The following is a 27,968-nucleotide window of genomic DNA, read 5'->3' as shown; positions in this document are numbered from 1 at the left end:
TTATTTTTTAAAAAAGCAAACTGTTCTGCAAGAGCCTGAAGTCCCCTCAGTTCCCAGCATTACATCTTTGGCTGAGCGTCCAGTAGCAGTAAGTACTTAGAAGTGTGGACTGAACTGGGCTCTAAGTTGCATGGCAATATTGATCTCACTTTTATCCTTGACTTGGGAGTGATGCTGAAACCTGATGGATTCATTGGCCTTTTCTCCTCTCTCCTGTTTGGTTAGACATTTAACCTGTGTAGAGCATCTGCTGTAACTCTGATTAACTTAAACAAAAGTGAAAAGTCCCCACTCTTGTGTGTTTCAGTGTTTAATGCTATTAGGCAAAGTAAATTCATTGTAAATTGTGTAATTCATTACTATGTCTTCATTTGGAAGTGTGGTATTTAAGAATACCTCCAATTGTATACTAGGCAAACCCTATTTTGAATGATCTGAAATTACAGATCGATAACAGAAGAATGTTTGCTGGAAGTGAAATACTGAATAGTGAAAGTCTATAATTACCCATTGAGCCAGTTCCCAGCAGTGTCCTTAAACAGTGTTCACATAAGTATATTCTCTTGTAACTTGTGTAGCTGTTATGGCTGGTAAGTGCTCTGATCATACCTCACCGTGATTCTCTACATTGAAATTAAAATAAGTTTAATGATTGAGAGTTTCCAACCCACTTTCCCATAGGAAATGATTAATCAGTATCTCATAGTAGACAGTATTACTAGTGAATGAAGGTAGATAGAGCTGTGCCTGTGTAATTTGTGTACATAACATTGTTTCTCTTGGAAAATACTTCCAAGTTCCAGCAGAGGACTCCAGGAATACACATCTCTTGAGAAATGTTTTTATCCAAGGGCAGCTTGGATAAGATCCAAGACCCCTTTGAAGTAGGAGACTTCAAAGAGTGTAGAGGCTGCTTTGTGAGACAGGAGAAGCAGAGGTGGAAAGAACGTGGCCTTGGAGTCAAACCTGGCATTGAATTCCAGCCAGCCTCTTACATGCTGTGTGACCGTCAGCAAATCTAATACTCTCTGTGCCTGTGTTCCTGCATATTTAGAACAAGATGGTCCTATTAGAGATTTAGAGATGTGATAATTCGAGTTAATATATGTAAGGCCTACAGAAGGTACTCTGAATAATCACTATTACATGGTAGAGAATGGATTTTTCATTCCCATTCATTCTCTGCATCCTTAATATGGAAATTACTCTGATGGGAGGGATGTGCAGAGGGAGTGACTGCCTTAGAAATAGACGTATGAATGGCATAACTTCTATATTAGTCAGGAATGACCTCCATTTATAACCTGTGCATTCCCTTCCATTTGCAGATGTAAGCAATAGTACGATTAGAGCAAGTGTTCACTCCTGTGGCGTACTTTTAACCTTTCTAAGCTATCAGTGGTAACAAATGAGAGGGGTAGAGTTTTTTGCACTAATTCTGCTCTTTGGACAAATGCCTGATATCTGCTTCATTGGGTTTTAGTTTTTACTGGTGTTGGTGCTTTTGTCTGTCATACCAGAGTATTTCAAAACTTCAATTGCTTCTACTCTGCAGGTTAATATGGCTCCAAAAGGGCCCCCTCCTTTCTCAGGAGTCCCTCTCATGAGCACCCCTATGGGAGGCCCTATACCACCACCCATTCGATATGGACCACCACCTCAGCTCTGCGGACCTTTCGGGCCTCGGCCACTTCCTCCACCCTTTGGTAAGATGATCTGAACAGTAGTGATTGACTTGTAAAGCACATTCATCTCCCTCTGTCCCTTGCTAATACAACTGCAATTGCAGGGCTTTGCAATGCAGTGATGAAGCTGATTGAGTACATTGTTAACTTTTCCCCAAGTTTCTTAGGACACAAAGGGTGCTGCATAATCTCCTGTGATTAGATGGGCAATAATTGTCTCTAATAGAACAAGGAAAGAGGCTATTCATAAAAAGCCAGAAATATTAAGCACATGTTTATTGAACATTTGTGGCTGTGTACTAGGCTGTGCAATGGATAGCAAGGTAGATAAAATATATCCTCTAATTAAGATGTCTTATAGGTCACAAATATACACACTCTACAACATAAAGCTTCTAATCACCCATAATGGAAGCGTAAGCAGTAGGTCACAGGATATTAGGGAAAGATACAAACCCTCAATCCTCACCTTGGGAACACAAAGGAAGGAGATAAGAAAGAGAAGGTAGAATTTAACAGCTATCTAATGAATGCTGCTGAATTTAATTAGATGCAGCTGGAAGGCCTTTTCCAGCAGGGCAAGCACCTTAATTTTTATGGCATTATTAGCTTCATCTTGAGCTACTGCGTAATTTTTTTTTTTTTTTGAGATGGAGTCTCGCTTGTTGCCCAGGCTCGAGTGTGGTGGCACGATCTCTGCTCACTGCAAGCTCCGCCTCCTGGGTTCACGCCATTCTCCTGCCTCAGCCTCCCAAGTAGCTGCGACTACAGGCGCCCACCACCACACCCGGCTAATTTTTTGTATTTTTAGTAGAGACGGGGTTTCACCGTGTTAGCCAGGATGGTCTCGATCTCCTGACCTCGTGATATGCCCGCCTCGGCCTCCCACAGTGTACTGCATAAATTTGTAACTGATACACAGTAGTTAATGGAATTTATCAAAATTTTTATTGCAATGAAGCCATATTTAGTCTGTCTTCTTGGTATGGTGGAGTGCAAATCTATCTCTTTTTAAGATAAAGATGATAGGCCAGGCACAGTGGCTCACGCTTGTAATCCCAGCACTTTATGAATCCCACCATTCATTAGATGAGGCTGAGGCGGGTGGATCCCTTGAGTCTAGGAGTTTGAGACCTGTGTGGGCAACATGGTGAAACCGCCATCTCTACAAAAAATACAAAAATTAGCTGGGAGTGGTGGCATCCATCTGTAGTCCCAGCTACTCAGGAGTCTGAGGTGGGAGGATCAATTGTGTCCAGGAGATTGAGGCTGCAGTGAGCCATGGTCACTCCACTACACTCCAGTCCAGGTGATAGGCAAGACTCTACCTCCAAAAAAAAAGAAGGGATGACAGACCGTATTAACATACCTGGCATTATCTTAATTTAGATATGTTCCTAGGAATTTACTAGAAATAATTTTTGTTTTCCAGGCCCTGGTATGCGTCCACCACTAGGCTTAAGAGAATTTGCACCAGGCGTTCCACCAGGAAAACGGGACCTGCCTCTCCACCCTCGGGAATTTTTATCTGGACACACACCATTTAGACCTTTAGGTCCACTTGGCCCAAGAGAGTACTTTATTCCTGGTGCCCGATTACCACCCCCAACCCATGGTCCCCAGGATTACCCACCACCACCTGCTGCAAGAGACTTACCGCCATCAGGCTCTAGAGATGATCCTCCTCCTGCCTCTCAGAGCACTAGCCAGGACTGTTCACAGGCTTTAAAACAGAGCCCATAACTATGACCTCTGACGTTTTGTTGGAGAGAAAGTGTACTGTGCATTATTCATTACAGTAAAAGATTTCATTGGCTTCAAAATCCAAAAGTTTATTTTAAAGGGTTTGTTGTTAGAACTACGCTGCCTTGGCAGTGTGCATTTTTGAGCCAAACAATTCAGAAATGTCATTTCTTCCCTAAATAAGACACCTTTTAAGCTAGAGCGTCCTTACAACTTTGAAATGTGCAATAAAGAATACCTGTGTTTTAGCTAATGTAGCATATGTAATTGCTAAATGATTTAGAATGTCATGAAAAATATGAACATTTCCTGTGGAAATGCTTTAAGAACATGTATTTCCATTATCCTATTTTTAGTGTACACCAGCTGAATACGGAGCAATGGTGTTTATAAGCGTTTTTTTTTTTTAAACTATCTGGTCACAAAGACTGTTACGCTAAAAATGTTTACTAAAGGATCACTAAACTTCATCTCCCCTCTTGCTGAAGTTCTTTGTAGTAACAGCTCATAAAAATTTGTTATTAATATTTCCCAAGTGTCTGTTGATTCATTGGACTGTTAATGAGGCTTGTGCGATTTGGGGAACATGTACACTCAGGCTCCCAGAACTGAAGATGGTGGCTGGTGGCACACTTCCGGCTGTTACCCCGTCACCTGTGAACTCTACAAGTGATGTCTTTTCATTTCAAAGAAGTTTATTTCCCACTTGTACAGCATTCACATGCTTTCTTTACGATCCTCATTGTCTATTTAGAATGGTTTTCTGAGAGTGAGTTTACATTAGTAGCAAGAGTTGTTTGACCTGATGTTCTATTGCTTTTACCATTCCTGTAGAAAAAAGGTACACAACAGAAAAATGAAAATGATGTGTCATGGCCATAAAAGTACAGAAATCTTTAAAAATTTTAAAATGTACAGTCTCGTCTTTCCCATTCCTTGCCACTGATTTTTGAGGAATATAATAAAAAGATTGGAAGAGTATAATGCCATGAGAAAGAATGATTTAGGACTATGAGGCTTACAACATGCCCTAGGTCAGCAATCAAGGGTTGAAATCAGTTTTTTTTTAGGGAGGAAGAGGGGGGCGACAGGTGTTATTCCAAAATTAATATTTAAACATTGGTGCTTTTATTTAAAAATCAGTAACTAACCATCTGGAATTGCAGCATACTTAAAGTCTTATCCATTACTACACTGTGCCTTTAAAACAATGTTTCTTTAAATACTCTACAGCATTTCTAAGAACTAACTTCAGACATTTTAATTACAGTAATAATAGCACTCCTTTTAAGGAGTTTAAGATCTAGACTAAAACTAAAATCATAAAAGGCTGATACTTTTGTTTGCTGCTAGGTTATATTCTTCCATTCATTGAAGTCCTATGATGTAATATTTTTGAAACCTAGTGTATGTCTTGTCACTGTTGTGATATTTAATTGATTAAGAATATCTTGTAAAAAGGAGTAAAAGCTTCAATGTGGAACAATTTTCTCTTTATACTAAACAACTGAAGATAGATAGTTTAGAAAGATAAGGACTTTGAAAGAAGGCAACTCTGTGAAAGTTCATAAGGAATATATAAATTCTTCAGGAAAAGAGAATTCAATCTATATGTCCTCCCATTTAACATCAAGAATAGAAGAAATTAAGAGGAAAACTCCACAGAAGAGCATAGGCCACTTTTAGCCATGTAAAATAAGATTAAGTCACAAATACAATTTTTGAATTTACCTGTCAGTCTCTTTAGGACACAAAACAATGCTGAAATTAATATAATTTCTAATTTTAAATGTCATTTAAGTGTAGATTATGCCATCTAGGAAGGTAAGTAGAAAAGGTAAATTAAATCTATTTTTAAAATTCAAAATTAGAGTATTTTTCCCCTCTAAAGCCTTTTTTGGTGATTATTCTGTATCTGACATAATTGAGAAACTGGCAAGCTGTGGAGATTCCAGTGTAGCTTCTCTGAGAAGTTGTGAGCCAGTCCTTAACTGCTTCCTCTCACATCCATCTGATTGCACCATTTCTGCAGCAAACCCCAAAGCAGGGCGCCAAAACGCAGATGGCATAGGGAGTATCATCCCTCAGTCAAATCACTTTTCTATCTCTAAAGTTTCATCTATTTCGGAAGTCATCTCCAACTAATTGTGTCTGGATTTAGTTGCTAAAATTGTCTTATTTATGAAGCAGCAATATTCAGCCTGAAGGCATTTCTGCTATAGTTGTAGTGACATCGTCAATGGCTGATTTTTTTTCATTGGAAAGTAAGTAATTTGTGGGATGTAGTATATTCTGTGTCAACTGCAAGACAATCACTCATTTTCTCATTATATTCAAGTCCGAATTAAAGTTAAGCTAATCACACAGTGTTCAATTTAAGCTTCTTTAATGTTGATGAAAGGTATTTGTAGTTCATATAAACCATACTTATGTGAAGGATAGCAGATGCTTCATATAAATTATCACTTTGATATACATATCTTACGGTTTATGAGAAAAGAGAAAAAATAATACATCGGTTTTGCTACATTTTAATCGTTTTTTTTTAAGGGATTGTTTTTTAGGTCTTGTCAGCAACATCAAACAAAAGGTACTGAGTACTCCACAGGGTACAGAGTGCTGCCAAGCACCTTAGAAAAACTACATGACACGGAGAAAATGCGCTTCTTGCTCCTTGAAGAGCTTACAGTCTAGGGATTTGACAACTCACAGTCTTAGGAACTGAGTGAACAATAAAGTAAGGCAAATTCTTCATCCCTTAGAGCTATTGTGGACTGACTCATTTTAGAATTTGGAATTAATCCAATCAAGATGAGAGACAAGACTAAATTTGGCCGAGAATTCGTTCAGGCTCACATAGTTTTTATTAACATCCGTCTAGTAAATAGAATGGACCTAACAGACAACTGAAAGTAAAGACTAGATCTCTTGAAGTGCAAGGGCTAAAACAACTTAATTGTGGTTACTTATTTTAAAAAGCAAACATACTGAATGGTATGACTAGGGTGATTACACTAGTTTAAAAATAGGCCAGGTACTGACACTGCATTCCCCTCATGCATTGCTCATTTAAAATAGTGAATATTAAAATATGTGGGCTTTACATCTAACCCACAGAAAGCCCACCACAAATGTTCTGTGTATCAAATATCCACCTCATGTGTACTATGAAAGTTTTATTTATGCCCCATTAAGTCAAAAGTAAATAGTCAAATTATAGTAAGCTAATGACCTGCATATTTTCATATGGATGAATGTCAGTATATCTAAATAGGAAATAAATGGCGATCCTATCTACCTATATAAAAAAAATAGAATATCTTTCCAGATTTTGCATACTCCTCACTATAAGAAGAGGTATGCGGGTTTTAAGGTTTCACAATCAGTTGTCAGAAAAACAGCAGTTATGCCTGCAGTATTTCGTTAGCATCTGACTCAATTATTTTTAGATTACATCTTTAGAAGACATTGTAAACCCATCTAAAAATTTGTAATTACTTTGAGATGGTTCCAATGTTAACCCTAGAATCATCATCAGAAAGAGTAACAATGTGATGTAGAAGAACAGCTAATCAACATGACTAAAAATATGCTCATTTTCAGAAAAACAATCTGGTCATCTGGAAACAATCACAGCTACAACCTAGGGAACACTCCCATATGGGATACTGATCTGGCCAAGGCACACTTTCTAAGCAGGAAAACTATCAGATCAGGGTGAATTTAGGCCACTTCAGAGGAGCTGCCTATAAACATCCAGACAGACCTTCTTAGGCCGCAGAACTGGTCCAATTCCTCTTAAAGCAGTTTGACACTACCCTACCCACATCAACCCAAAGCTTGAAGTTAAGTCAAAAGAGCATACTGGAGCAAAAGTGAACAGATGTGTAAACTCTAGCACATTCTTATTGCTGTATTAAGTCTGAAGATGAGCACATCCTACCCACAACAGTATTGTTCCAGGAAGCAGGGTAGGAGTAGTGGTAAATTAGAAAATAGACTATTAATTGCACAATTAATAGAAAAGTAAAAACATGTTTCAAAATCTACAATAAACCTGTATCCAAAGGAGTCCTGTATGTCAGTGATGTGCTGGACTTTGAATTCTGTGGTACAGCTTTGCATTGGACTCCCTCTGGCCTACTGGTCTGGGTACGGCTTGCTTCCTGCCTGTTGAAGGGTGAATACGCTACACAGAGCTATGATGGTTTCTACTGAGTGGTAAAATTCACAGAAGTTCCAGGTTCATCATGTCAGGATCATTCCTTGTGCAAAGTTTGATGTAGATGAAGATAAAGTGGTTTCTTGGTCAATAATTGTAATTTCTTTCTTTTAAAGTCAGTGGGTTTCTTGTATCTGTAATCACAACAGAAGGATGATTGTTTAAAACACTTTGATAACTGAACTCTCCCAAGGTTAAATACTGGATATGGGGGATTTAGAAGAAATATATACTAGTCACCATCAAATTAGTACTAACTCTATATGCACACCACTTACAGTTCTATTACAATTGGCCCAGGTTTAATTTCATCCATCTCCATGAAAGCAAAACACTTGGTGCTGGTAAACCTTTTTTTAGGCTTGTAGTGTTTGAATTCAAAGAAGATAGCTGCACCTAAGGAATTAAAATAAGCCACATAAACCACAGATAGCACATTTCTTGTGTGTCAATTCATTTTCTTTGATCACCAGAAGCATATGAACAGCTACAGCGGGCATAATTTGACAAAACAACTTGTGCCAGTCTCAATGATTTGACAGTAACTTACTATGGTTGTCACCCCAAACTTGTCTGTATCTGAGAAGAGTGACATTTCTCCTTATCATCCAATTCTACAAACTATAGCAAAACTTCTTGAGCTAGACTGCTTCAAGAATGTATAACAGTTATGTACACAGGTAGAATCATAAGCTGCTATAAAATACGAAATGCCACAGAAGAACAAAGAAGATACTTCAATACACATAGAAACTCATTAGGTAGAAAATGCATTTAAAAGAGTTCCTAAAAAAATTTAAGCTTGAATTATTTCCCTTATCCCGAAACAAAAACTCAAAAATTCAATCTTGGGGGTATTTTGGAATTCAAACAACATAAATCACATGCTGGCTGAGCTGTAAAATGTTATCTCTTTCCCTAATACCTTTTGCAGTATTACTCAAAGCACTGTTGTGATGTTTTTCCTGGAACTGCATGTTTGTGTCAAGGCAGTGCTGTAGAAGACAAAAGGTTCAAAGAGCAAATCTATCTATTCTGCCACTCTCCTCCAATGAGCAAGTGATAATGAGAAATTTAGACAGTTCTGGCCAGGTGCGGTGGCTCATGCCTGTAATCCCAGCATTTTGGGAGGCAGAGGTGGGCAGATCACTTGAGCCCAGGAGTTTGAGACCAGCCTGGGCAACATGGTAAGACCCCACCTCTACAAAAAAATTTTTAAAATAGCCGGGCTTGGTGGCAGGTGCCTGTAGTCCCAGCTACTCGGGAGGCTGAGGAGGGAGGACTGCCTGAGCCCAGAGAGACTGAGGCTGCAGTGAGCCATGATCATGCCACTGTGCCCCAGCCTGTGTGACAAAGCAAGACTCTGTTTCAAAAAAAGAAAATAAGAAGCAATTTAGACAGTCCTATGTCCCCAAAGTCCAACAGATAAACTCTTCCCCCAATCCTGCAGAAAAAAGCTAAAAATGGAGAAATAAGTTGCCTCATCAATGTGGCCAAGAAAAATGAATTTCTAAAGAAGGCATGGAAAGTGAAGGAAGGAAGTCAGTGTCTCACTCTTCACTGGTTACTTCTAAATACTGCCTTAACCAGAGCAGTCCAGGAGCTTGGCTTTCAAAGAAACATACATTTAATACTGTCACTGATGACAAAACTCACAAGTCACTAGAAGTTCAGCAGTGTTCAGAAATGTGTGTACAGCATTGGCACTTGGGTCCAAATGGACCACATCACATGGCAAGGGAGGAAAGAAAAACCAGTTGTTCAGGAGACAATGGGATGTGGGTGAGAGAGAGATGGGCATATTCAGCCATCCACTCCCAACATGCTCGAAAGGATTACAATAGTTAGGTTACTGGTAACATCTCTTCCCTAGGTGTGTGACCTTGCCATTTCCACAAACGGTGGCTACTCTTCTCCCTCCCACAACACTCAGAGGCATTTTGTCATTAGAAAACCTCAAAGATTTTTAAGATACCAGAGTCTTTTCAGCTAGGAAACCCATCTCCTCCTCATGATCGTGTCTTGAGGTTTGAATAAATGTGAATGATAAAGTCACATTTCAAAACAATGCTAAAGTTCAAATATGTTACCATCATTCTGAGGAAGTTAAATTATTAATCTGTATCACTTGTAAATAATATATTTCCTGCATCCCTCATCATGCTTTTTATAAGAAAGAACAAAACATAAAACAAGAATATCCTGGGAAGATTAAGTTAAAATGTTTGTAAACATGAAAGTATGGTCATTAACACTAATATCAGTTAAAACTACAGTAACGGTAAACAGTAAGTTTGAAGCTGGCAAAAACGAATAGAGTCAAATTTAGTTCTACTTTTAGAACTAATCTAGTTCTACTTTTAATCTAGTTCTACTTTTATTATCTGGTGAGTCGAGTCATTTAGAAAGAACACAGTGTAATAAAATAGAAAAGTTAACCCACGAAACACTCCACCTTCTCCCCTCCACATCACAAACATTTCTTAAGGCAACAGAGTTAAAGAAATGAAACAAATCAACAGTTTTGTTCAGAAGACATACTTTGTAACTGAAATTTCTTCAACACTATTTATTAAGCACCTCCTACATACATAGTCTTCTAACACAGCGACTCTGGAGCTTTGGTGTATGTCAGAATCACCTAGAGGGCTTCCTAAAACAGACTGCTAGGCCCGTCCCCATGGTTTCGGATTCAGGATGTCTGGGGTTGCCACCTAACAAGGTTCCAGGTGCTGCTGCTGTTCCAGGAATCATACTCTGAGAACCACTGTTCTAACAGAAGCACTGAAAGGTCTTTTAGTAGAAGAACAGAGGAGGCAGCAGCATCAGACTTGAGAAGTGAAATATCAAATATTTCAGATGCCGAGGCAATCACTTCAAAAGGCACTTGAATATCCTATAGAGCTTGAACATTTCAGAAACTGCAATTGAACCCTCAGGTGATAAAGGGATTCTGAAGTCACCTTTTTGGAGAACACCGAAATTTTCACTGGGCAAAAAGCATGGGTAAGTATTTAATACTAAGAAGTGTACTTGGAAATGTAACCTCACTGTTTCAAAAATTTGCTTTTGTCCTTTCCTATTTCCTAACAATTAACTGCAAGTTATCGTGCTACCAAACTAGAAATCCTGGAAGAAAACCCTGGTTCTTAATTTTAAGATTAAAACTTAATCATTAAACTTAATCCTCAGGGAGCCTTAGGGTGCTCCTGCTTCTCCCAGCCCTTTAGTGTGTGAAAAACTTTATTTTGTTGGTAAAGACAATAAAATTGTATTATCAAAGATTGTTTTACTATATAACAGTGTTATCAGACAAGTAGATAACACAATTCCTAATTTCTAAATTTTAAAAATACGTATATTTATTCAAATTAATAAACACTATGTTACATTTACTTCTGCCAGATACTAACTATGCTAGGTCCCTCACATGTACAAACACAAATAAGATGAGAATTCTGTCCATAAGAAGCCAATTATTATTTAGGATTACAAACCTTTGGTTAATTTTTCAACATGCTTCTGGAGCTCAATGTCCACATTAAAATGAACATATGTATCTTCTTTTCTTGAAGCCACAGGGGTATCTTGCACAGGAGTTAAGTCTATGCCATTCAGATCTAAAGAGAAAAGAAGTTTCTCTTTAGGAACATTCAAGTATACAGACTTAAAAACTGCAGGCCGGGCACGGTTGCTCACGCCTGTAATCCTAGCACTTTGTAAGGCCGAGGCAGGCAGATCATGAGGTCAGGAGATCGAGATCTGGCTAACACAGTTTCACCTGGCTAACACGGTGAAACCCCATCTCTACTAAAAATACAAAAAAATTAGTCGGGCATGATAGGAGGCGCCTGTAGTCCCAGCTACTTGGGAGGCTGAGGCAAGATAATGGCATGAACCCAGGAAGCGGAGCTTGCAGTGAGCCAAGATTGCACCACTGCACTCCAGCCTGGGTGACATCTCAAAAACAAAACCAAAAAACAAAAAACTGCAAACTAAGTAGGGCATGGGGGCTCACGCCTGTAATCCCAGAACTTTGGGAGGCCAAGGTGGGTGGATCACTTGAGGTCAGGAGTTCAAGACTAGCCTGACCAACACGGTGAAACCCCGTCTCTACTAAAAATACAAAAAATTAGCCAGGCGTGGTGCGCACCTGTAATCCCAGCTACTTGGGAGGCTGAGGCAGGAGAATCTCTTGAATCCGGGAGGCAGAGGTTGCAGTGAGCCAAGACTGCGCCACTGTACTCCAGCCTGGGCAATAAGAGTGAAACTCTGTGTCAAAATAACAAAAAACAAACAAATAAACAAAAAAAACCCCTGCCAACTACAGGGAGTAGATTTCATAAGGATGCTTGCAGAAAGGTGAGAGGAAATTCTTGGACTAATAGAAATTCCCATTTGGTGTGAGCAGGTATCTGAAGAGTTGCAGGTGATCACAGAGGCATGTGGAGGGGCTGAGTGAGGGGATGGGAGACTTCGCGGTGGGAAGGAGGAAACCTGTCTCAATCAGGTACAAAAGAAAGCTTGTAGAACACAAAATTTCATCTTTATAGGGAAGAAGTGAAAAGAACTTTTTGTTTTCCTTAGGAAATAGGCCACTATATTTTTGTCTGCAATAAAAACTTAGAATGTAAATAATATGCCTCAATGGGACCTTACCCCTAATTTCCAAACTTGATCAAGTGTATGGTTTGGAAAGGCCTTTAAATCTAACATTATCAGAATCTCCCTGCTGTATTCAAATCTAAGGACCAAAAATGGACATGAAAATTGCCAATGAAACCCTTCCATCAATGAATAATTTTTACAAATATTATCTAAATTCTCATTATATTTGTTATAACAACCTGTTTTATACCAACTAGACGGAACACTAAATTATTGTGTATGGTTTTAATTTCCTGGATCCAGGTCTTCCAGTTTAATCAAATTCAACATGGACTCATTTAATGACTACTCAAGTGTTTACGTATTACTCAACAGATTTGTCTTAGAGAACTTAAAACAATATAGTTCATTGATTGTTTCAGTTCTTAAAGATATTTACAAAAATATGTTTTAGTTCAACATGTATGCAAAGGTAACTTAACAGCTACTACAATATCATTAAATATCTTTGTGTTTTACAGTGTACATTCCTGAATGAGTTACACAGTTCTGTAAATGACCGATCAAACTATAATATAGAGTATATATACTTTCCAGTAGGCCATATATTTGATAACTGATAACATCAGAAGTTAAAGTTTCACAGCATTAGTGCTGTGGATCATGGTCTCCAAATAATCCCTCTCTGTGGCCAAATTCCTTTTTATTTTAATTGGTACTAATGAACTTTTGAATCTGAATTTATTTCTATGACTGACAAAAGTTCTCTTCATTTGATTTCAGTCCCTATCTGTTTCTTTGACTTGCCTCAAATTACAGATTAAAGTAAACCACTTGGATTAGCTGTGCAGTTGTTTCTGGATAGGAGTATGACAACTTCATTCTCAATTGCCCAATAATTATTTTTAAAAGACTGTTAAGTACTTTATAAAGAAAGTACTATATACAATGTTTGGCAACAACAAAAGAATTCAACCAATGTGGTTTCCCTCTGAAAGACTGAAAAGGTTAACTACCTTTTCACTGGATAGGAGAAAAAAACCAAATCCTAAGAATAATCATGCTTCCTAACCACAGTAACATAGTTAAGGATGAGAAATACTTCACTTGTTGAATGCTCCACAGGATTACGTTCAGAGCAGGCATGCTATGGATCTGTCCTCCTCCCTGTCCTCACTGATCATTCACTTAAGGCCTGATTCTCATCCACCTTTGGAGGACTCTCCAATGTAGACCTCTCTCTTGGACAGGAAGGAGAGGGCCTAACGCAGGAGGGGAACAGAACACTGGGCTTTGCAAACAAACCTACACACCTTTGGAAGGTGAGGGATATTCTGTTAACCTGTATCCTAAATGATGTATCTGCTGATAAAGATGTGTAGCCAGCACCCCAGGTGGGATTTTAAGAATAAAAAGATATACACAAAGAAAAACTTAAAAGCAAAACAGTGTAAGTTATAAATAAGAAAATAAGTAAATCTCTCAAAAGTGTTCGGTGAAGAAGCGATGATCTCTTTCAGGGACTTTGCCTCATTATATAATAGAATGAACTAAAACGAGTTGTCACATACAGAAGACTCCTTGCCCCACCACCAAAAAAAAGCTGCCCCAAATAAGAAGCAACATTATAAAATCCACCTGAGAGAAAAAAAGTAAACAGAGTTACTTACCCTTTACACTAACTGTAATATAGGGATCAATGCACTGCCCAGCATCTTTCAAACCAATTTTCTCAATTCTGATAGTGAGTAACGTCATTCCTGGTTCTGATGGCAACCTTGGTAATAAAGTACCTGGCAACAGGGAAAAAGCAATAAAAGCTTCATGTCATTTCACAATAAGCATTTTAACAAACACAGAGAAGATACAGCCTTGCTCGTAACTGACTTAATAACCAGCCAGGCATTATTTTGGTTCCCAAAACTCCCAAACGCTTGGCATTACTTTTTTCAAATGTTTAATTATACATAAGAGAAATCTGCACTTCCATGTCGCATAGTCACCACTAAAGCAGAAATTATTCAAGTTTGTCAGAAATTCAAGTCACTCCAGGAAGCCCAATTATAAATTACCACATAATTAATAATAAACTCATTACTTTGTATATGCTTATTTATATAATATACTTCGCATCTCAGTATGAAGTGGTAGAAGAAAAAACTTTTAAAATATTTCTTATATTATCCTAATGTTTGAGAAATATAATACCAGAGTTGATCAACAAATCCTTTTAAATTACTTTTTATTTGACACAGGGTCTCACTCTTTCACCCAGGCTGGAGTGCAGTGGCACAATCACAGCTCACTGCAGCTCAACCTCCTAGGTTCAAGTGATCCTCCCACCTCAGCCTCCCAAGTACCAGGGACTACAGGCATTTGCCACTAGTTACTATTGATACAGGAAATAATTTACAACTTAGTAATTGTGTATTTAATGGAATAATCTTACAGTCTAATTTCCCATTCTTTTCCTTATGAACATTAAGGGAAAAAAAAAAAAACCCACCTGTTGAAATTGCAGTGAAGTTTAGATCAATTTTAGAAAGAATCACATCTTTAGAAATTGCTTCTTCCAATCCATCAACTGTTATCTCTCAGCTTTTTAAAGACTTTTAATTTTCTCAATGGAATTTTATTCTTTTCTTCACGAAAGTCTTATACTTCTTTTGTTGGGTTTATTATAAGATACTTGATATTTTTCTGATACTATTATAGACGTTATAATATTTCATTTTCTGAGCACTTATTGCTTATTTAAAGAGACAGGATCGATTTTTTAATAATACCTCTGCTGGTAGGAAGAACTGATTTTTATGTACAGATTTTATACTCAGGAACCCTACTCTCTTATTAATACTAACGACTTATCCATAGGTTCTCTTTCATGTTCTAAATACATATTCATAACATCTGCAAATAAAGGGACAAGTTTCCTCCAATTTTTATATTTTATTTCTTTTTCTTATACTAGTACACTGGCTAGAACTTCTAAAGCACTGTTGAGGAAAATAGTTAATAGTAGGCACCCTTGTTTTGTTCCTGATCTGAAAAGGAAAGCTTTCTATTTTATCACTAAATATGACTGAGGCACTAAATGTCATTATAGCTACCTTTTATCAGATTAAAAATGTTCTGTTCTTGGTCTGCTAAGAAAGTTTTAAAATCATGAAAGAAATTAGAATGTAATTGAAAACTTTTTCGGCATCTCTTGAGATCATGAGATTCTTCTCCTTAATCTGCTAATGTGAATTACCTTGATATATGCATCTTGCTGATTTAACAATATATTCTGAAAAAAAAAATCATGCAATAGTTTATGGAGATTTTCCTAATTATTTTCTGTAATAGTCCATGTATTGGCTATTCATTCAGCCAATCTTTGTATGGCAGTTAGGTTGTTTCTAATAGATTACTATTACCAAAAACACCTCAATAGAGAACCTGGTGTATATGCAAGTATTAAAAAAAAATTTTTTTACACGTTATTGGAAGTGTATCTTCAGAGAAAATTCCTAGGAACAGGATTGCTAAACTAAGAAAACTTGTATATTTTTGTTATTATTGAGCTATTGCTGAACTCTCCTTTAAAGGGACTATTATCACTTTCTATTCCCACCAGTGATGAATGAGCCCATTTCCCTATTGCCTCAGCAACAGTAGTTTTAATTTGCATGTCTTTTATCATGTGTGAAGTTGAGTATCTTCTAATATGTTCAAGAGCTATTTGTATATCTTGGGGGGGGGGTGTGTGTGTACTATCTGTTCATATATTTTAACCAATTTTCTAATGTTTTGGGGGTGTTGTCACAACTTAAAATTTTCTTTATATATTAAGGATATTAGTCCTTTGTCATTTTGACTTTGATTATGGTGTTTTCTGACAGACAAAAGAGAGAAGTTCCTTTTATGATAGACTATTTTCTCCCAAGTAAACATTAAAAATTCTTCTACCTTTAGGTGAATCACTTTCATAACCTATAATTGTCTAGATCTTTTAGTTGAAATAACGAGGCTGACATTTCTTTCTTCCTTACCAACAAACTTTTTTTTCTGCCTGAGAATATAATAAGGTTTAATCTAACTACTAAATATATTTCTAACAATGTAATATGGAGGCAGTGATTCCAAGCCGGAAAGATACCTAATTTATTCAGTTCTTCCCTAATTCAAGGTAGAACATAAAACATTGCACTCCATCATGAAGGTTCAGTTTTATCTTGACTAAGGAACAGCTGAAGCTATGTAATTAAGATGATAGATAGTATAGAAAGGTGTATTTCTCAGTGGTTTCTAATGTGCTCTCTCCCTGCCTAATCAACTCCTACACACCCTTCGAGTCTCAGTTCTGGCTAGATTACTTTTGCTAAACTCCTTCAGTCCTTTTTTCGTTCACTCATAATATACTGTGTCCACCTCTAACCATGATGATGTACTTTTTTTGGCTCTGTCTTACATGGTGAGCATCCTGAAAAACGGGAATGAGTAACTGTTCATTTTTGTATTGTTTGCACTAGTAATAAAGAGATCTTTGTTTCAGAAATATTTTGTTGAATGATAAATGAATTTTACAGTTTTAGAGGTTATTATGCTCTAGTAAACACGTGGCCTGAAAACATACTATCAATGTACTGCCTTATATAATATGCATGAAAGAAGATAAAATACTAGGGTAATACCATATCATTCCAGGGCTAGATTAAAGTTAACATATTTGTGTGTCAAAGATAAAAACATACAATAATTAAAAATCAAGGCAATCTATTAAAAGCCAGATTTCTAAAACAAAAATGGATGCATTCAACTGTATAGAGTAACATGTGAATAAGTAACTACATTTATAAAACTTTACCATCTGCAGTTCCTGCAATGGGCTTTGTACTGAGCAATGCAGGTTCACAGTGATGAAAAGAGACTATGCAGCCCCTATAGCAATTTTATTATAGGTCTTTGAGCCTCATATGGCAGTAAGCAGTTAAGATTACGCTCACTTGATTTGGTCCATTTAATTTTTTTTTTTTTCGGGAGACAGGGGAAGCCACTGGTAGCTGATGAGCTCTATACAGCAGTCTGATGTCAGCCTCTTCAGCTTTATCTGCCCCAACCTTCCCTTATGCACCAACAGCTGGAGCAAACATGCTCTACTTGTAGCAAAGAAAACTGGAGGAAATTTTTCAATTCAATGTGACTTCTAAAGAAGAGGTATGAGCTAGGAGAGGAAGGTTCTAAGCCTAAGCATAGAGACAATTCTAAGTAAAAACAATGAATTTCAAGCTTCTGAATCCTTTCACTGCACTAGTGCACTGGGGAACACAAAAAAGTCCATTTAATGATGGGACCTACTTATTAATAAGGTTGTACCTGGATGGATAATTTCCAAGTTGCATCATCTGTGAAAAACACTTTATCAATGCAGCGATGGATCCAACAAAATTGAAAAATCGCAACTACAAGTCACAACCATTGATAAGTAAAGATACTGATTATTTTGATATCCTAATGGCCATTTAAAATAGAGTAAAGCTTTTTTTTTTTTTTTTTTAAAGTAATGTTCAGTTAAAAAAGGCTCAAAAAGGAAATTAATAGCACAACGTAAGGCCCAGAGAAAGAAAAGTCACACAGTGGGCAAGGATCTCATAATGCCTGCATGTGAAATTACAAGATGTTTTTAGGACAAGATATAGTATAAGAAATTTAAAAGGCTCTACTCCCAAACTGCACAATAAGTGCACACAGAGATGACTTTTCATATCCTGAAGAGGTTTTGTGATAAACTATAAAAAAATAGCTTCTCTACTGAGTCTACAAATTTTACCAATAAATGACATGCTACAGCATTTGTAAGGTGTATAACTAATGGTGAACTCAAGAAAATTTTTTCTGCTGTGAAGGCCCCAAACAAGCAAAGGCCAAGCTGGATTTCACGCCCTGTCTTCACGTGTACCTCTGAGGAACTGCCCTGGGCTGTACACTGTGGTGTCAAACAGAAAACCCTGACACTGTCAACTCATGGCTTTCTTCACTGAAGTGCTACTGTCAAAATTCTCACAAATAAAATGAAAAGGGGTTCTAGGTATCACAGAAATGGCTAAGTTTGTTCAACAAAGACCAGTTCACTCAAGAATGTTTTGAAAATTGGCCGGGCATGGTGGCTTACACCTGTAATCCCAGCACTTTGGGAGGCCAAGGTGGGTGGATTACCTGAGGTCAGGAGTTTGAGATCAGCCTGGCCAACATGGTGAAACTCTGTCTCTACTAAAAATACAAAAATTAGCCAGTGTGGTGGTACATGACTGTAATTGAAGCTACTTGGGAGGTTGAGGCAGGAGAATTGCTTGAACCCGGGAGGCAGAGGTTGCAGTGAGCTGAAATTGTACCACTGCACTCCAGCCTGGATGACAGAGCGAGACTCTGTCTCAAAAAAAAAAAAGAATGTTTTGAAAACTGTACAAGTGCCTAACCTAGCAACAAGGCAGGCTCTCAGAAGAGTGTGTTATAGCCACTGCCACCATGGGGAAGAGATGGGGACTGTGCAAGCAAGTCCTCTGTCCAGGCTGGCCATGTGAATCCCCGACCACCAAGGTGTCCAGCAATCAGTACCACTCTCCCTCCTACAGCTGGTACAGAGAAAAGTGGAGGAATATTTGAGGCCCCTCACTTACAACTCCTCTGTTCCAAGAGGAAGCTGATAAAAATGGAGATCCCTGCAAGGAGTAGGATCTTCTCACATTGACTAGTTCTGTGTGTGGCCAAAGGCACTCTGGACAATGGAGATTATGGAGAACCAGACTATGAATGGATGAGGAGTCTGGGGTCACATGGAAGGAACTTAAAGTCAGGGAAATCCTTTAAGACCCTGTCCTCACAAAGAGAAGAGGAAGGCTGCCATTTCCTTTTTTGTCTCATTATTTCTGCTTTTAAAAAAAATTGCTATTATTTACATCATATACCACAGCAAAAGGAAAATTATTCTTTTGGTCCAAAAGGACAAATGGCATGATGGTCTTTGTTCTAAAATAGTAGTGTATCATCACCTAGACCAGAACGTTAAAGAGGCAAAGCCTTCTCAGAAAATCACTAAGGATTGTATCTTCTGAAAACATTATAATTTGAATTTGCTTATTAAGTTTGTTTGATTTTTATATAATATTTTATAGATGCTTGTCACAGGCACTGGTACTTCAATGAAAGGTCAGTCCTTATGTTGTCTTGGTGCTTTGAAAATTAAAAGTCATGAACAAGGAGTACATAATTTTTTTATCTACACTTTCAGGACAGAGTTCATTGAGGTGTCTAAAATGCAAACTCAACATTATCACATCATAATATATACATATGATAATATATATACATTTTGATAATATACGCATTGCTAGTTTTCACCATTTTTATCATACTTGTAATTAAATTTGCATATCTGGTACGTATCTGATTTTCTCTGTCATCCAAATTTGTTTTGAGTATATATTTCTTTGTGCTGCCAAAATATAATAAAAAAAGATATACTTGATAATGCTTTGCATTATTTTGAGATAATTTTTAACACAATTTAAGATAAAGATATTGCTCAAACTGGCTACAATATTTGGTAGATGGCAGATAACACATGAAATGTGTCTTGAAAATCTGGCAATAGAAAATCTTTGTAATTTGCATTGCACATAGATAACAGGTCATGGTGATACCATTTATTTGTTTGAATTGCTGAGTTACATTTAGAGGTAGAACTTGTGGTAAAATATTAAAATACATATACCATTTATTTTAGCTAGCAATTGATTAGCATTTGAAGAACATGGGTTCCTCAAGCTTTTAAGAGAAAGGCTTTGAAAATATAAGTTAGTTCATTTTGAAATTATTTTAAAAGTTTGAAAAAATTTTAGGGGCCATTATCATTGAAATTATATTATATGTAGGTCTGTTGAATTAAAACTATACCTGATTAAAGTTGTTTGTAAACATAACCATACACTTCAGGTGATATTAACTGCTTGGCCCCTAAACATGTTCTGGATTTCCATAAAAAAAAGAATGCCCTGATAGTCACAGGAAAGCAATGAACATTTGCCACAGTTTTTGACTTTCTTACATGTGTGTGAGCAAGAAAAGAAACTGCTTCATTTCAGCTGAAAATAAAATCCATGTTTTCTTCTTTCAAGTTCAACTCAGAATTGAGTAGTTATACAGCAGAAAATAAATACAGGCTTGACATTAAATAGGTAAATTTCATTGTTTATTTTGAGTGTCAAAAATAATGTTTTATGCATACATAAGCCTATGTAAGAGATGAAGAACCAGTACCTATGCATAATAATTCTGAAACTGCTAGGACTATTTGAGCTTGAATCACATTACTTAGTAAGAAAATGCTTTTAAAAGTCTTGTAAAAAGTTGTGTCTTGGCTATTTTTAAAGTTCTATTGCCTTGGTTTATCATTTTATAGCTTTACAATTCGAGAGTATCAGTAAATTTCTAGGTTATAAATAATAGGCTATAAGCTTATACTTTCTATTTAAATGAAATCTACCAAGACTATCTTTAGAAAAGTTAACTCCCATTTGGCTAAGCCAATTATATAACATAAATATGTTTGCCTTATGAAATGAAAAAATTTTGAAAAGGAAGGAAGGAGATTAATATCAAGAAAGGTAAGTAAGCTTGACTACCTTTTTTTTTCTTTTCATGACAGACTGCCTAGAAAGTCATTTTTAAATTTTAAATCAGAAAAAAACTATTTTTGGTCATACCGTATCTACAAACCATACGTCATACCCTCACACCTCATTAGCTTAACAGTGGTAGTGGTTAGTATATGAGTTGTTCAAAACTCATTAAAGGTATATATTAAAAAGAGTGAATTTTTCTTTTTTCTTTTTTCTTTTTTTTTTTTTGAGACGGAGTCTGGCTCTGTCGCCCGGGCTGGAGTGCAGTGGCCGGATCTCAGCTCACTGCAAGCTCCGCCCCCCGGGTTTACGCCATTCTCCTGCCTCAGCCTCCCGAGTAGCTGGGACTACAGGCGCCCGCCGCCTCGCCCGGCTAGTTTTTTGTATTTTTTAGTAGAGACGGGGTTTCACCGTGTTCGCCAGGATGGTCTCGATCTCCTGACCTCGTGATCCGCCCGTCTCGGCCTCCCAAAGTGCTGGGATTACAGGCTTGAGCCACCGCGCCCGGCTTCTTTTTTTTTTTTTTTTTTTTTTGAGACACAGTCTCACTGTTGTTGGTCTGGGCTGGAGTAAAATGGCACAACCTTGGCTCACTGCACCTCCGCCTCCCAGGTTCCAGCAATTCTCCTGCCTCAGCTTCCCAAGTAGATGAGATTACAGGTGCCCACCACTACGCCTGGCTAATTTTTGTATTTTTGGTAGAGATGGGGGTTTCACCATGTTGGCCAGGCTGGTCTCGAACTCCTGACCTCAGGTGATTCACCTGCCTCGGCCTCCCAAAGTGTTGGGATTACAGGTGTGAGCCACCACACCCAGCCAAGTGAATTTCACATATGTAAATATCCCAGTAAAACTGATTTTAAATCTTGTGTTCCCTTTGGGTCACAAGAAACTCTTTCTTGCTCTATAATTAAAAGTATCATCTTGCTATGTCAATGAATATAATTTTACAAGCTATTTTTCAATAAGACAGGCCCTGAACAATATGATCCCAAACCAAATATAGCTAATTAAACTATACATACTCTTTCTTTTAGGGGGAAAAAAATTCAGGGACTAGAATGGTTCAGTAATGCATTTGTATCTCTGAAACCGAAATATCACAATGCTGTATCAGAATACAAATTCAGTTTGGGCTTAATCTTACATAGCAAATGGATTTATGATAGAAGTTCCTTTTCAACTGGGCAATCTGAACCCCATAAAGACCTTCATCTGCCCATTTCATGATTTACATCATCTGCTTCTTGTTTGCTACAGAAGTACAGTAAGCAGGAAAACAACCAAATCAGACAGAAATTTATAGAACTGGAAGCTACACCAATTACAGTATGTAGTTTGAAAAGGCAATAAAAATTATCGAGTCAGTGAAACAGCAAAATATCTCACCATCTTGGCAATCTTGAAATACCCTATAAAAGCAAGAAAAATATAGCTCTCTCTTCATAAAGCAAAGTAGATTGGAAATAATGCCCTTGTACCAAAGAAACATTATTAACAATAAGAGCTACCATTGATTGATAGTGCCTGCAATGTTTCCAATAACCCTGCAGTGTAGGTACTGTTATCCCCATGTAGAGATGATGATAAGAGTAACAGCCACCACTAATATTCAGCATATGAACAATACAATGCTAAATGGTTTATACTTAGTATCTTGTTAATCTTCACAATAACCTTATGTATGAGTTAGGCACTATCATTATCCCATTTTATAAAGAAACAGAAGTTCAGATTGGTTTAAGACACAGGTGCAAAGTACCTCAACTAGTGATTAGCAGAGCCCAGACTCAAAAGCCCAGCTATCTGTTGGTCCGAGCCTATATTGTTCCTACTCCAAATGACTCCTCCTCAAGAAGTATTCAAAATACTGGAATATTAATTATGATGAAAGCTATCTGAACAGCACACAGACTGTATTTAACTATAATGGAAAGCTTCTAGAATCTCTTCTAAAATGCATCACAATATTACAGCAGATTGCTATACTTCCCAAAGTAAACTAGTTTATCAGAAATAAAAACTATACTTTATAAGAACAGAACAGAACAGAACAGAACAGAGTAAAGCAGTAATTGGGAGAGGCAAGAAATTTACCCAGGCTGCTTGCCAAGGTTATTTACAGGGAGGGAAGATACTCATGGAGAGCTTCCAGAAATAAAAAAGTTTGCCATATATTCTTTGCTTCCTCAAAACAAGACGGGGAAGAAAGGGCAATTATTCAGTATCCACACCCATGGGTCCACTTTTAACCACCACAAATTGATTAATTAAAGAAGTACTTATGGCTGGATGCAATGGCTCATGCTTGTAATCCCAGCACTATGGGAGGCTGAGGCAGGTGGATCACCTGAGATCAGGAGTTCAAGACCAGCCTGGCCAATATGGCAAAACCCTGTCTCTACCAAAAATACAAAAATTAGCCAGGCGTGGTGGCATGTGCCTATAATCCCAGCTACTTGAGAGGGTGAAATACGAGAATTGCTAGAAACCTGGGAGGCAGAGTTTGCAGTGAGCCGAGACCATGCCACTGCACTCCAGGGCTTAGGTGACAGAACGAGACTCTGTGTCAAAAGAAAACAAAACAAAAGAAGTACTTATGACAGTATACAGAAAAGAATTAACATAGCAGGCCTAAGACTGTTATTCTTAGAAAACCTCCTTGCAAGGTCAGTCCACAGCTAGCATCTGGGATCTTGGATTTGGGGAGGGTTCCCACCATTCCCTGGTAAGAATGGTCATTGTGCCTAAACTGTGTAAACAATATGATTTGTGCTAAACACCTTGTTTCCTCTGTAGTCTGGAATTTTGGTCTGTGCCAGGCAGAAAGTACCCACATACCCAGTCCCCAATAAAAGCTTTGGGCACTGACTCTAAAGAGCTTCTCTAGTAGACAATATTGTGCATTTCATATATGTTGTTGCAACTTGTTGCATGGGAAATTAAGCACATCTTATGTGACTCTACAGGAAGGGGATTCTTGAAAGCCTGCACCTGGTTACCTCCAGACTTTGCCTGAATGGCTTTTCTGTTTGCTGATTTTGTTCTTGCATTCTCTTGTAATGATTCCTAGCTATGAATACAACTATATAGTGAGCCTCGTGAGTCATCCTAGAGAATCACTGAACATGGGGATGGTCCTGAGGACCCCTGACACGGAGAGTAAGATAACTTCACACAATACTTATGAAATAGCTACTGCCAATAAAATTTGCCTAAGATTAGCATGAGCTTTAGAGTGGTTGTATTGCCCCACTAGCAAACACCAAAGTAAGTTTCAAACACCCTGACTTTGGATGCAGTTAAGTAATGTTTATTTTTAATAAGTGATACCTACCGGGAACTCTAGCAGGAAAAGAATCAGGAGACCCTGCTCCAGCACCACCCTCTTCTTCATCTTCTTCAAATTCCAAATTCTCTTCTTCACCAGGTGCCAAAATTCTTCTACATGAAAAAGGGCAGAAAAAACAACGAACTGCAAAACTAAATATACTAGAGAAGCCTCACAAATACTCGTTTCCCAGGCAAGATACTGATATTAAAAAATGCTGATAGGCTGGGTGCGGTGGCTCATGCTTGTAATCCTAGCACTTTGGGAGGCCAAGGTGGGTGGATTGCCTGAGCTCAGGAGTTCGAGACCAGCCTGGGCAACATGGTGAAATCCCGTCTCTACTAAAATACAAAAACATTAGCTGGCCATGGCACTGTGCACCTGTAATCCCAGTTCCTTGGGAGGCTGAGGCAGAAGAATTGCTTGAACCCGGAGGCGGAGGTTGCAGTAAGCCGAGATAGCGCCATTGCACGCCAGCCTGGCCGACAAAGCAAGACTCCATCTCAAAAATAAAATAAAATAAAATAATACTAAAGTTGATATTTAAGAAAACCCAGAAATATCTGAAAAAGAGGTAAAAAATAAAATAAGAAAACAAATATAAATGTTTCTTTTACCTTAATGGGACAGGCTGAACATCAAATGGGAATTCTTTATTATATGTAAGAATATTCTTTAGGACTAGAATAAGAAGATAAAGAAACATGAATTCTTCCGTGAAGCAAAATAAAAAATTATATCTTAATGATTAATTTTTAATCAATTTTATTATGCATATTAATATATATTTTTAAATTCCCAGCCTTACACCATTTGAGAGCTACACAGTACATTTGTCTACTGAAGGTCTTAGCAAAATTAAAATATCCATGGTGTACTCTAGGTACCAGTATCCTCAGAGTAATGTCAGATCTCCAAGAAGAGTAAGTTCCAGAGTCTCAGAGCCCTCATGGAAAATGAATCCTATCTACAAGGTCTTAGGTGAGACATGGGGTACCAGAAAAAGAGAAGGCCTCCTCCCTATAGTACTTTAATTAAAAGATTTGAGCCTGAGCAACACAGGGAGACTCCTGTCTCTACAAATAAAAATAAAAATGAGCCAGGCATGGGGGTGCAGACCTGTGGTCCCAGCTACTCAGGAGGCTGAGGTAGGAGGATCACTTGAGCCCGGGGGGGTCAAGGCTGCAGTGAGCCATGATCATGCCATTGCACTGCAGCCTGGGCAAGAACGATACTCTGTTTAACAAAAAAAAAAAAAAAAAAAGGTTGTATAGAAGATGCCCAGTTAGAGATACATGAGTACGTTTTATTCTCAGTCCTGAGAAGATTTCCTCTCAATGTCATCAAACTGGTAGTTTGTAGCAGCAAGGTTATAATTCTCATATTTCTTTTATGATAAAATTTATTATACTGAGTCCTGGCATTCTGAGGCTTAAAAATTATTATAATCAGTCATGCACCACTTAATAATGTTTCAGTCAGTGACAGACCACATATGTGACAGTGGTCCCATTAGATTATAATGGAGCTGAAAAATTCCAACTGCCTAGTATATACTATGCTTTTTATAGTATATTGTTTACATAGAACTTATTGTACTTACTATATTTTTATCATTATTTTAGAGTGTACTTCTTCTACTTATTAAAAAAAAAAGTTAATTTTCTTTCATTCTTTTTTTTTTTTTTTGAGACAGTCTCGCTCCATCGCCCAAGCTAGAGTGCAATGGCATGATCTCGGCTCACTGCAACTTCCGCCTCCCAGGTTCAAGTGATTCTCCTGCCTCAGCTTCCCGAGTAGCTAGGATTACAGGAGTGAGCCACCACACCTGACTAATTTTTGTATTTTTATAGAGACGGAGTTTTGCCACATTGGCCAGACTGGTCTTGAACTCCTGACCTCAGGTGATCGCCTGCCTCAGCCTCCCCCTAAAAAAAGTTAATTATAAAACAGCCTCAGGCAGGTCCTTCAGGAGGTATCCAGAAGAAGGCATTGTTATCATAGGAGATGACAGCTCCATGTGTATTACTGCCCCGGAAGACCTTCCAGTGGGACAGGATGTGGAGGTGGATGACAGTGATATTGATGATCCTGACCCTGTATAGGCCTACGCTAATGTGTGTGTGTTTCTTAGTTGTTAAAAAAAAAAAAAAAAAAAGTTTAAAACGTAAAAACAAACAAAAATTAAAATAGAAAACATTTATAAAATAAGGACATAAAGAAAAAATATTTTTGTGGCCAGCGCATTGGTTCACACCTATAATTCCAGCACTTTGGGAGGCTGAGGCAGATGGATCACTGGCAGACAGGAGTTTGAGACTAGCCTGGTCAACATAGCGAAACCCTGTCTCTACTAAAAATACAAAAAAATTAGCCAGGCCTAGTGGCACACGACTGTAATCCCAGCTACTCCAGAGGCTGAGGCATGAGAATTGCTTGAACCCAGGAGATGCAGGTGGCAGTGAGCGGAGATCATGCCACTGCACTCCAGTCTGGTCAACAGAGCCAGACTGTCTCAAAAGCTGTCTCAAAAAAAAAAAAAAATATATATATATATATATAGAATATATATATATTTGTACAGTTGTACAAAGTGTTTGTATTTAAGCTAAATGGTATTACAAAAGAGTCAAAAAGTTTTAAAAAGTTAAAGTTAATAAAGTTTATATATAGTAAACTAAAGTTAATTTGTTATTAAAGACAGGACAATTTTTACAATAAATTTAGTTTAGCCTAATTGTACAGTGTTTATAAAGTCTACAGTAGTGTACGATAATGTCCTAGGCCTTCATATCCACTTATCACTCACTCACTGCTCACCCAGAGCAACTTTCAGTCCTGCAAGCTCCATTCACAGTAAGTACCCTATAAAGGTATACCATTTATTATCTTTTATATGTATTTTTACTATCCTTTTTCTACTATGTTACATACATAAAAACTTACCACTGTGTTACAATTGCCTACAGTATTCAGTACGGTAACAGGCTGTAGAGGTTTGTAGCCTAGGAGCAACAGGCTCTACCATCTAGGTTTGTATAAGTACACTCTATGATGCTCACACAACAAAATCACCTAAGGCTGTATTTCCTTGACTGCATCCCTGTCATTAAGTGACAAATGATTGTATATATACACATAGGTACTTACATATGTATATACACACATGTACTTCCATATTTATATACACACTTTCACAAAGAGGGATTTATCCTGAAGAGAAGTCTTCAAACAATATGGGACCACCTCCTGTGTTCTGGCTGTGATCAATCTGTATTTCAATGGTTACCTTCCGACATGTATACTTAAAGAGAGGCATCTTACAATTCTAGCTACCTCTGAAGGGTACTATAAGTATGTAATTCAGCTTCATTTCTGGCCTTATGGGTGCCCAGTAACTACCCGTGATTACATTAAAGTGAATTCACGGCGTTAACTGGAAGACCTAAAAGGCTTCCATGATTTTGTATTCAATTTATTCAATCTTTAATTTTGGAGTTCTGCAGTTTAGAGCTAAAATGGTTGTGGCATATTGGCATCCCAAAGGAGGAAAACCAGAGACTGCACGTTGCAATTCCATGACTTCCTCCAACATTCCTTCATCTTCTTCTTTTATATATATAATCTATACCTGTATATATATATATATATATATAATCTTACATATAATCTATACTCTTCATACATATAATCTATACCTTCTTATATATATAATCTTA

The 27,968-nt window shown here is 37.6% G+C and overlaps 2 protein-coding genes across 5 annotated transcripts in view; one reads left to right on the top strand and one right to left on the bottom strand.

The window, feature by feature from the left end:
* The window catches only part of MIA3 (MIA SH3 domain ER export factor 3), a 55,051-nt gene extending 49,259 nt beyond the window's left edge, over positions 1-5,792 (top strand). Inside the window, exons 22-24 of one of the 4 annotated variants that reach the window (XM_017949272.3) lie at positions 17-88; positions 1,556-1,706; positions 3,118-4,331. In XM_017949272.3, the coding sequence (XP_017804761.1) occupies positions 17-88; positions 1,556-1,706; positions 3,118-3,428 (534 nt within the window). In that variant the 3' untranslated portion in view covers positions 3,429-4,331. Of the gene's footprint in view, positions 1-16; positions 89-1,555; positions 1,707-3,117 lie in introns of all 4 variants that reach the window. The other 3 variants (XM_009186880.4, XM_009186891.3, XM_009186903.2) reach the window with 3 other exon arrangements.
* A 151-nt stretch (positions 5,793-5,943) lies between these two features.
* Positions 5,944-27,968, bottom strand: part of AIDA (axin interactor, dorsalization associated) — a 42,536-nt gene continuing 20,511 nt past the window's right edge. Inside the window, exons 5-10 of the mRNA XM_003893080.3 lie at positions 24,867-24,930; positions 24,256-24,362; positions 13,929-14,051; positions 11,148-11,270; positions 7,929-8,046; positions 5,944-7,784 (exon numbers count right to left, since the gene is read on the bottom strand). Coding sequence (XP_003893129.1) covers positions 7,688-7,784; positions 7,929-8,046; positions 11,148-11,270; positions 13,929-14,051; positions 24,256-24,362; positions 24,867-24,930 — 632 coding nt within the window. The 3' untranslated portion in view covers positions 5,944-7,687. The remainder of the gene's footprint in view (positions 7,785-7,928; positions 8,047-11,147; positions 11,271-13,928; positions 14,052-24,255; positions 24,363-24,866; positions 24,931-27,968) is intronic.

This window comes from Papio anubis, chromosome 1, assembly GCF_008728515.1.
Source record: "Papio anubis isolate 15944 chromosome 1, Panubis1.0, whole genome shotgun sequence".
Lineage (NCBI taxonomy): Eukaryota > Metazoa > Chordata > Mammalia > Primates > Cercopithecidae > Papio > Papio anubis.
Note: the sequence above shows the minus strand (reverse complement) of the source record. Positions and strands in the feature narration are given on the sequence as shown.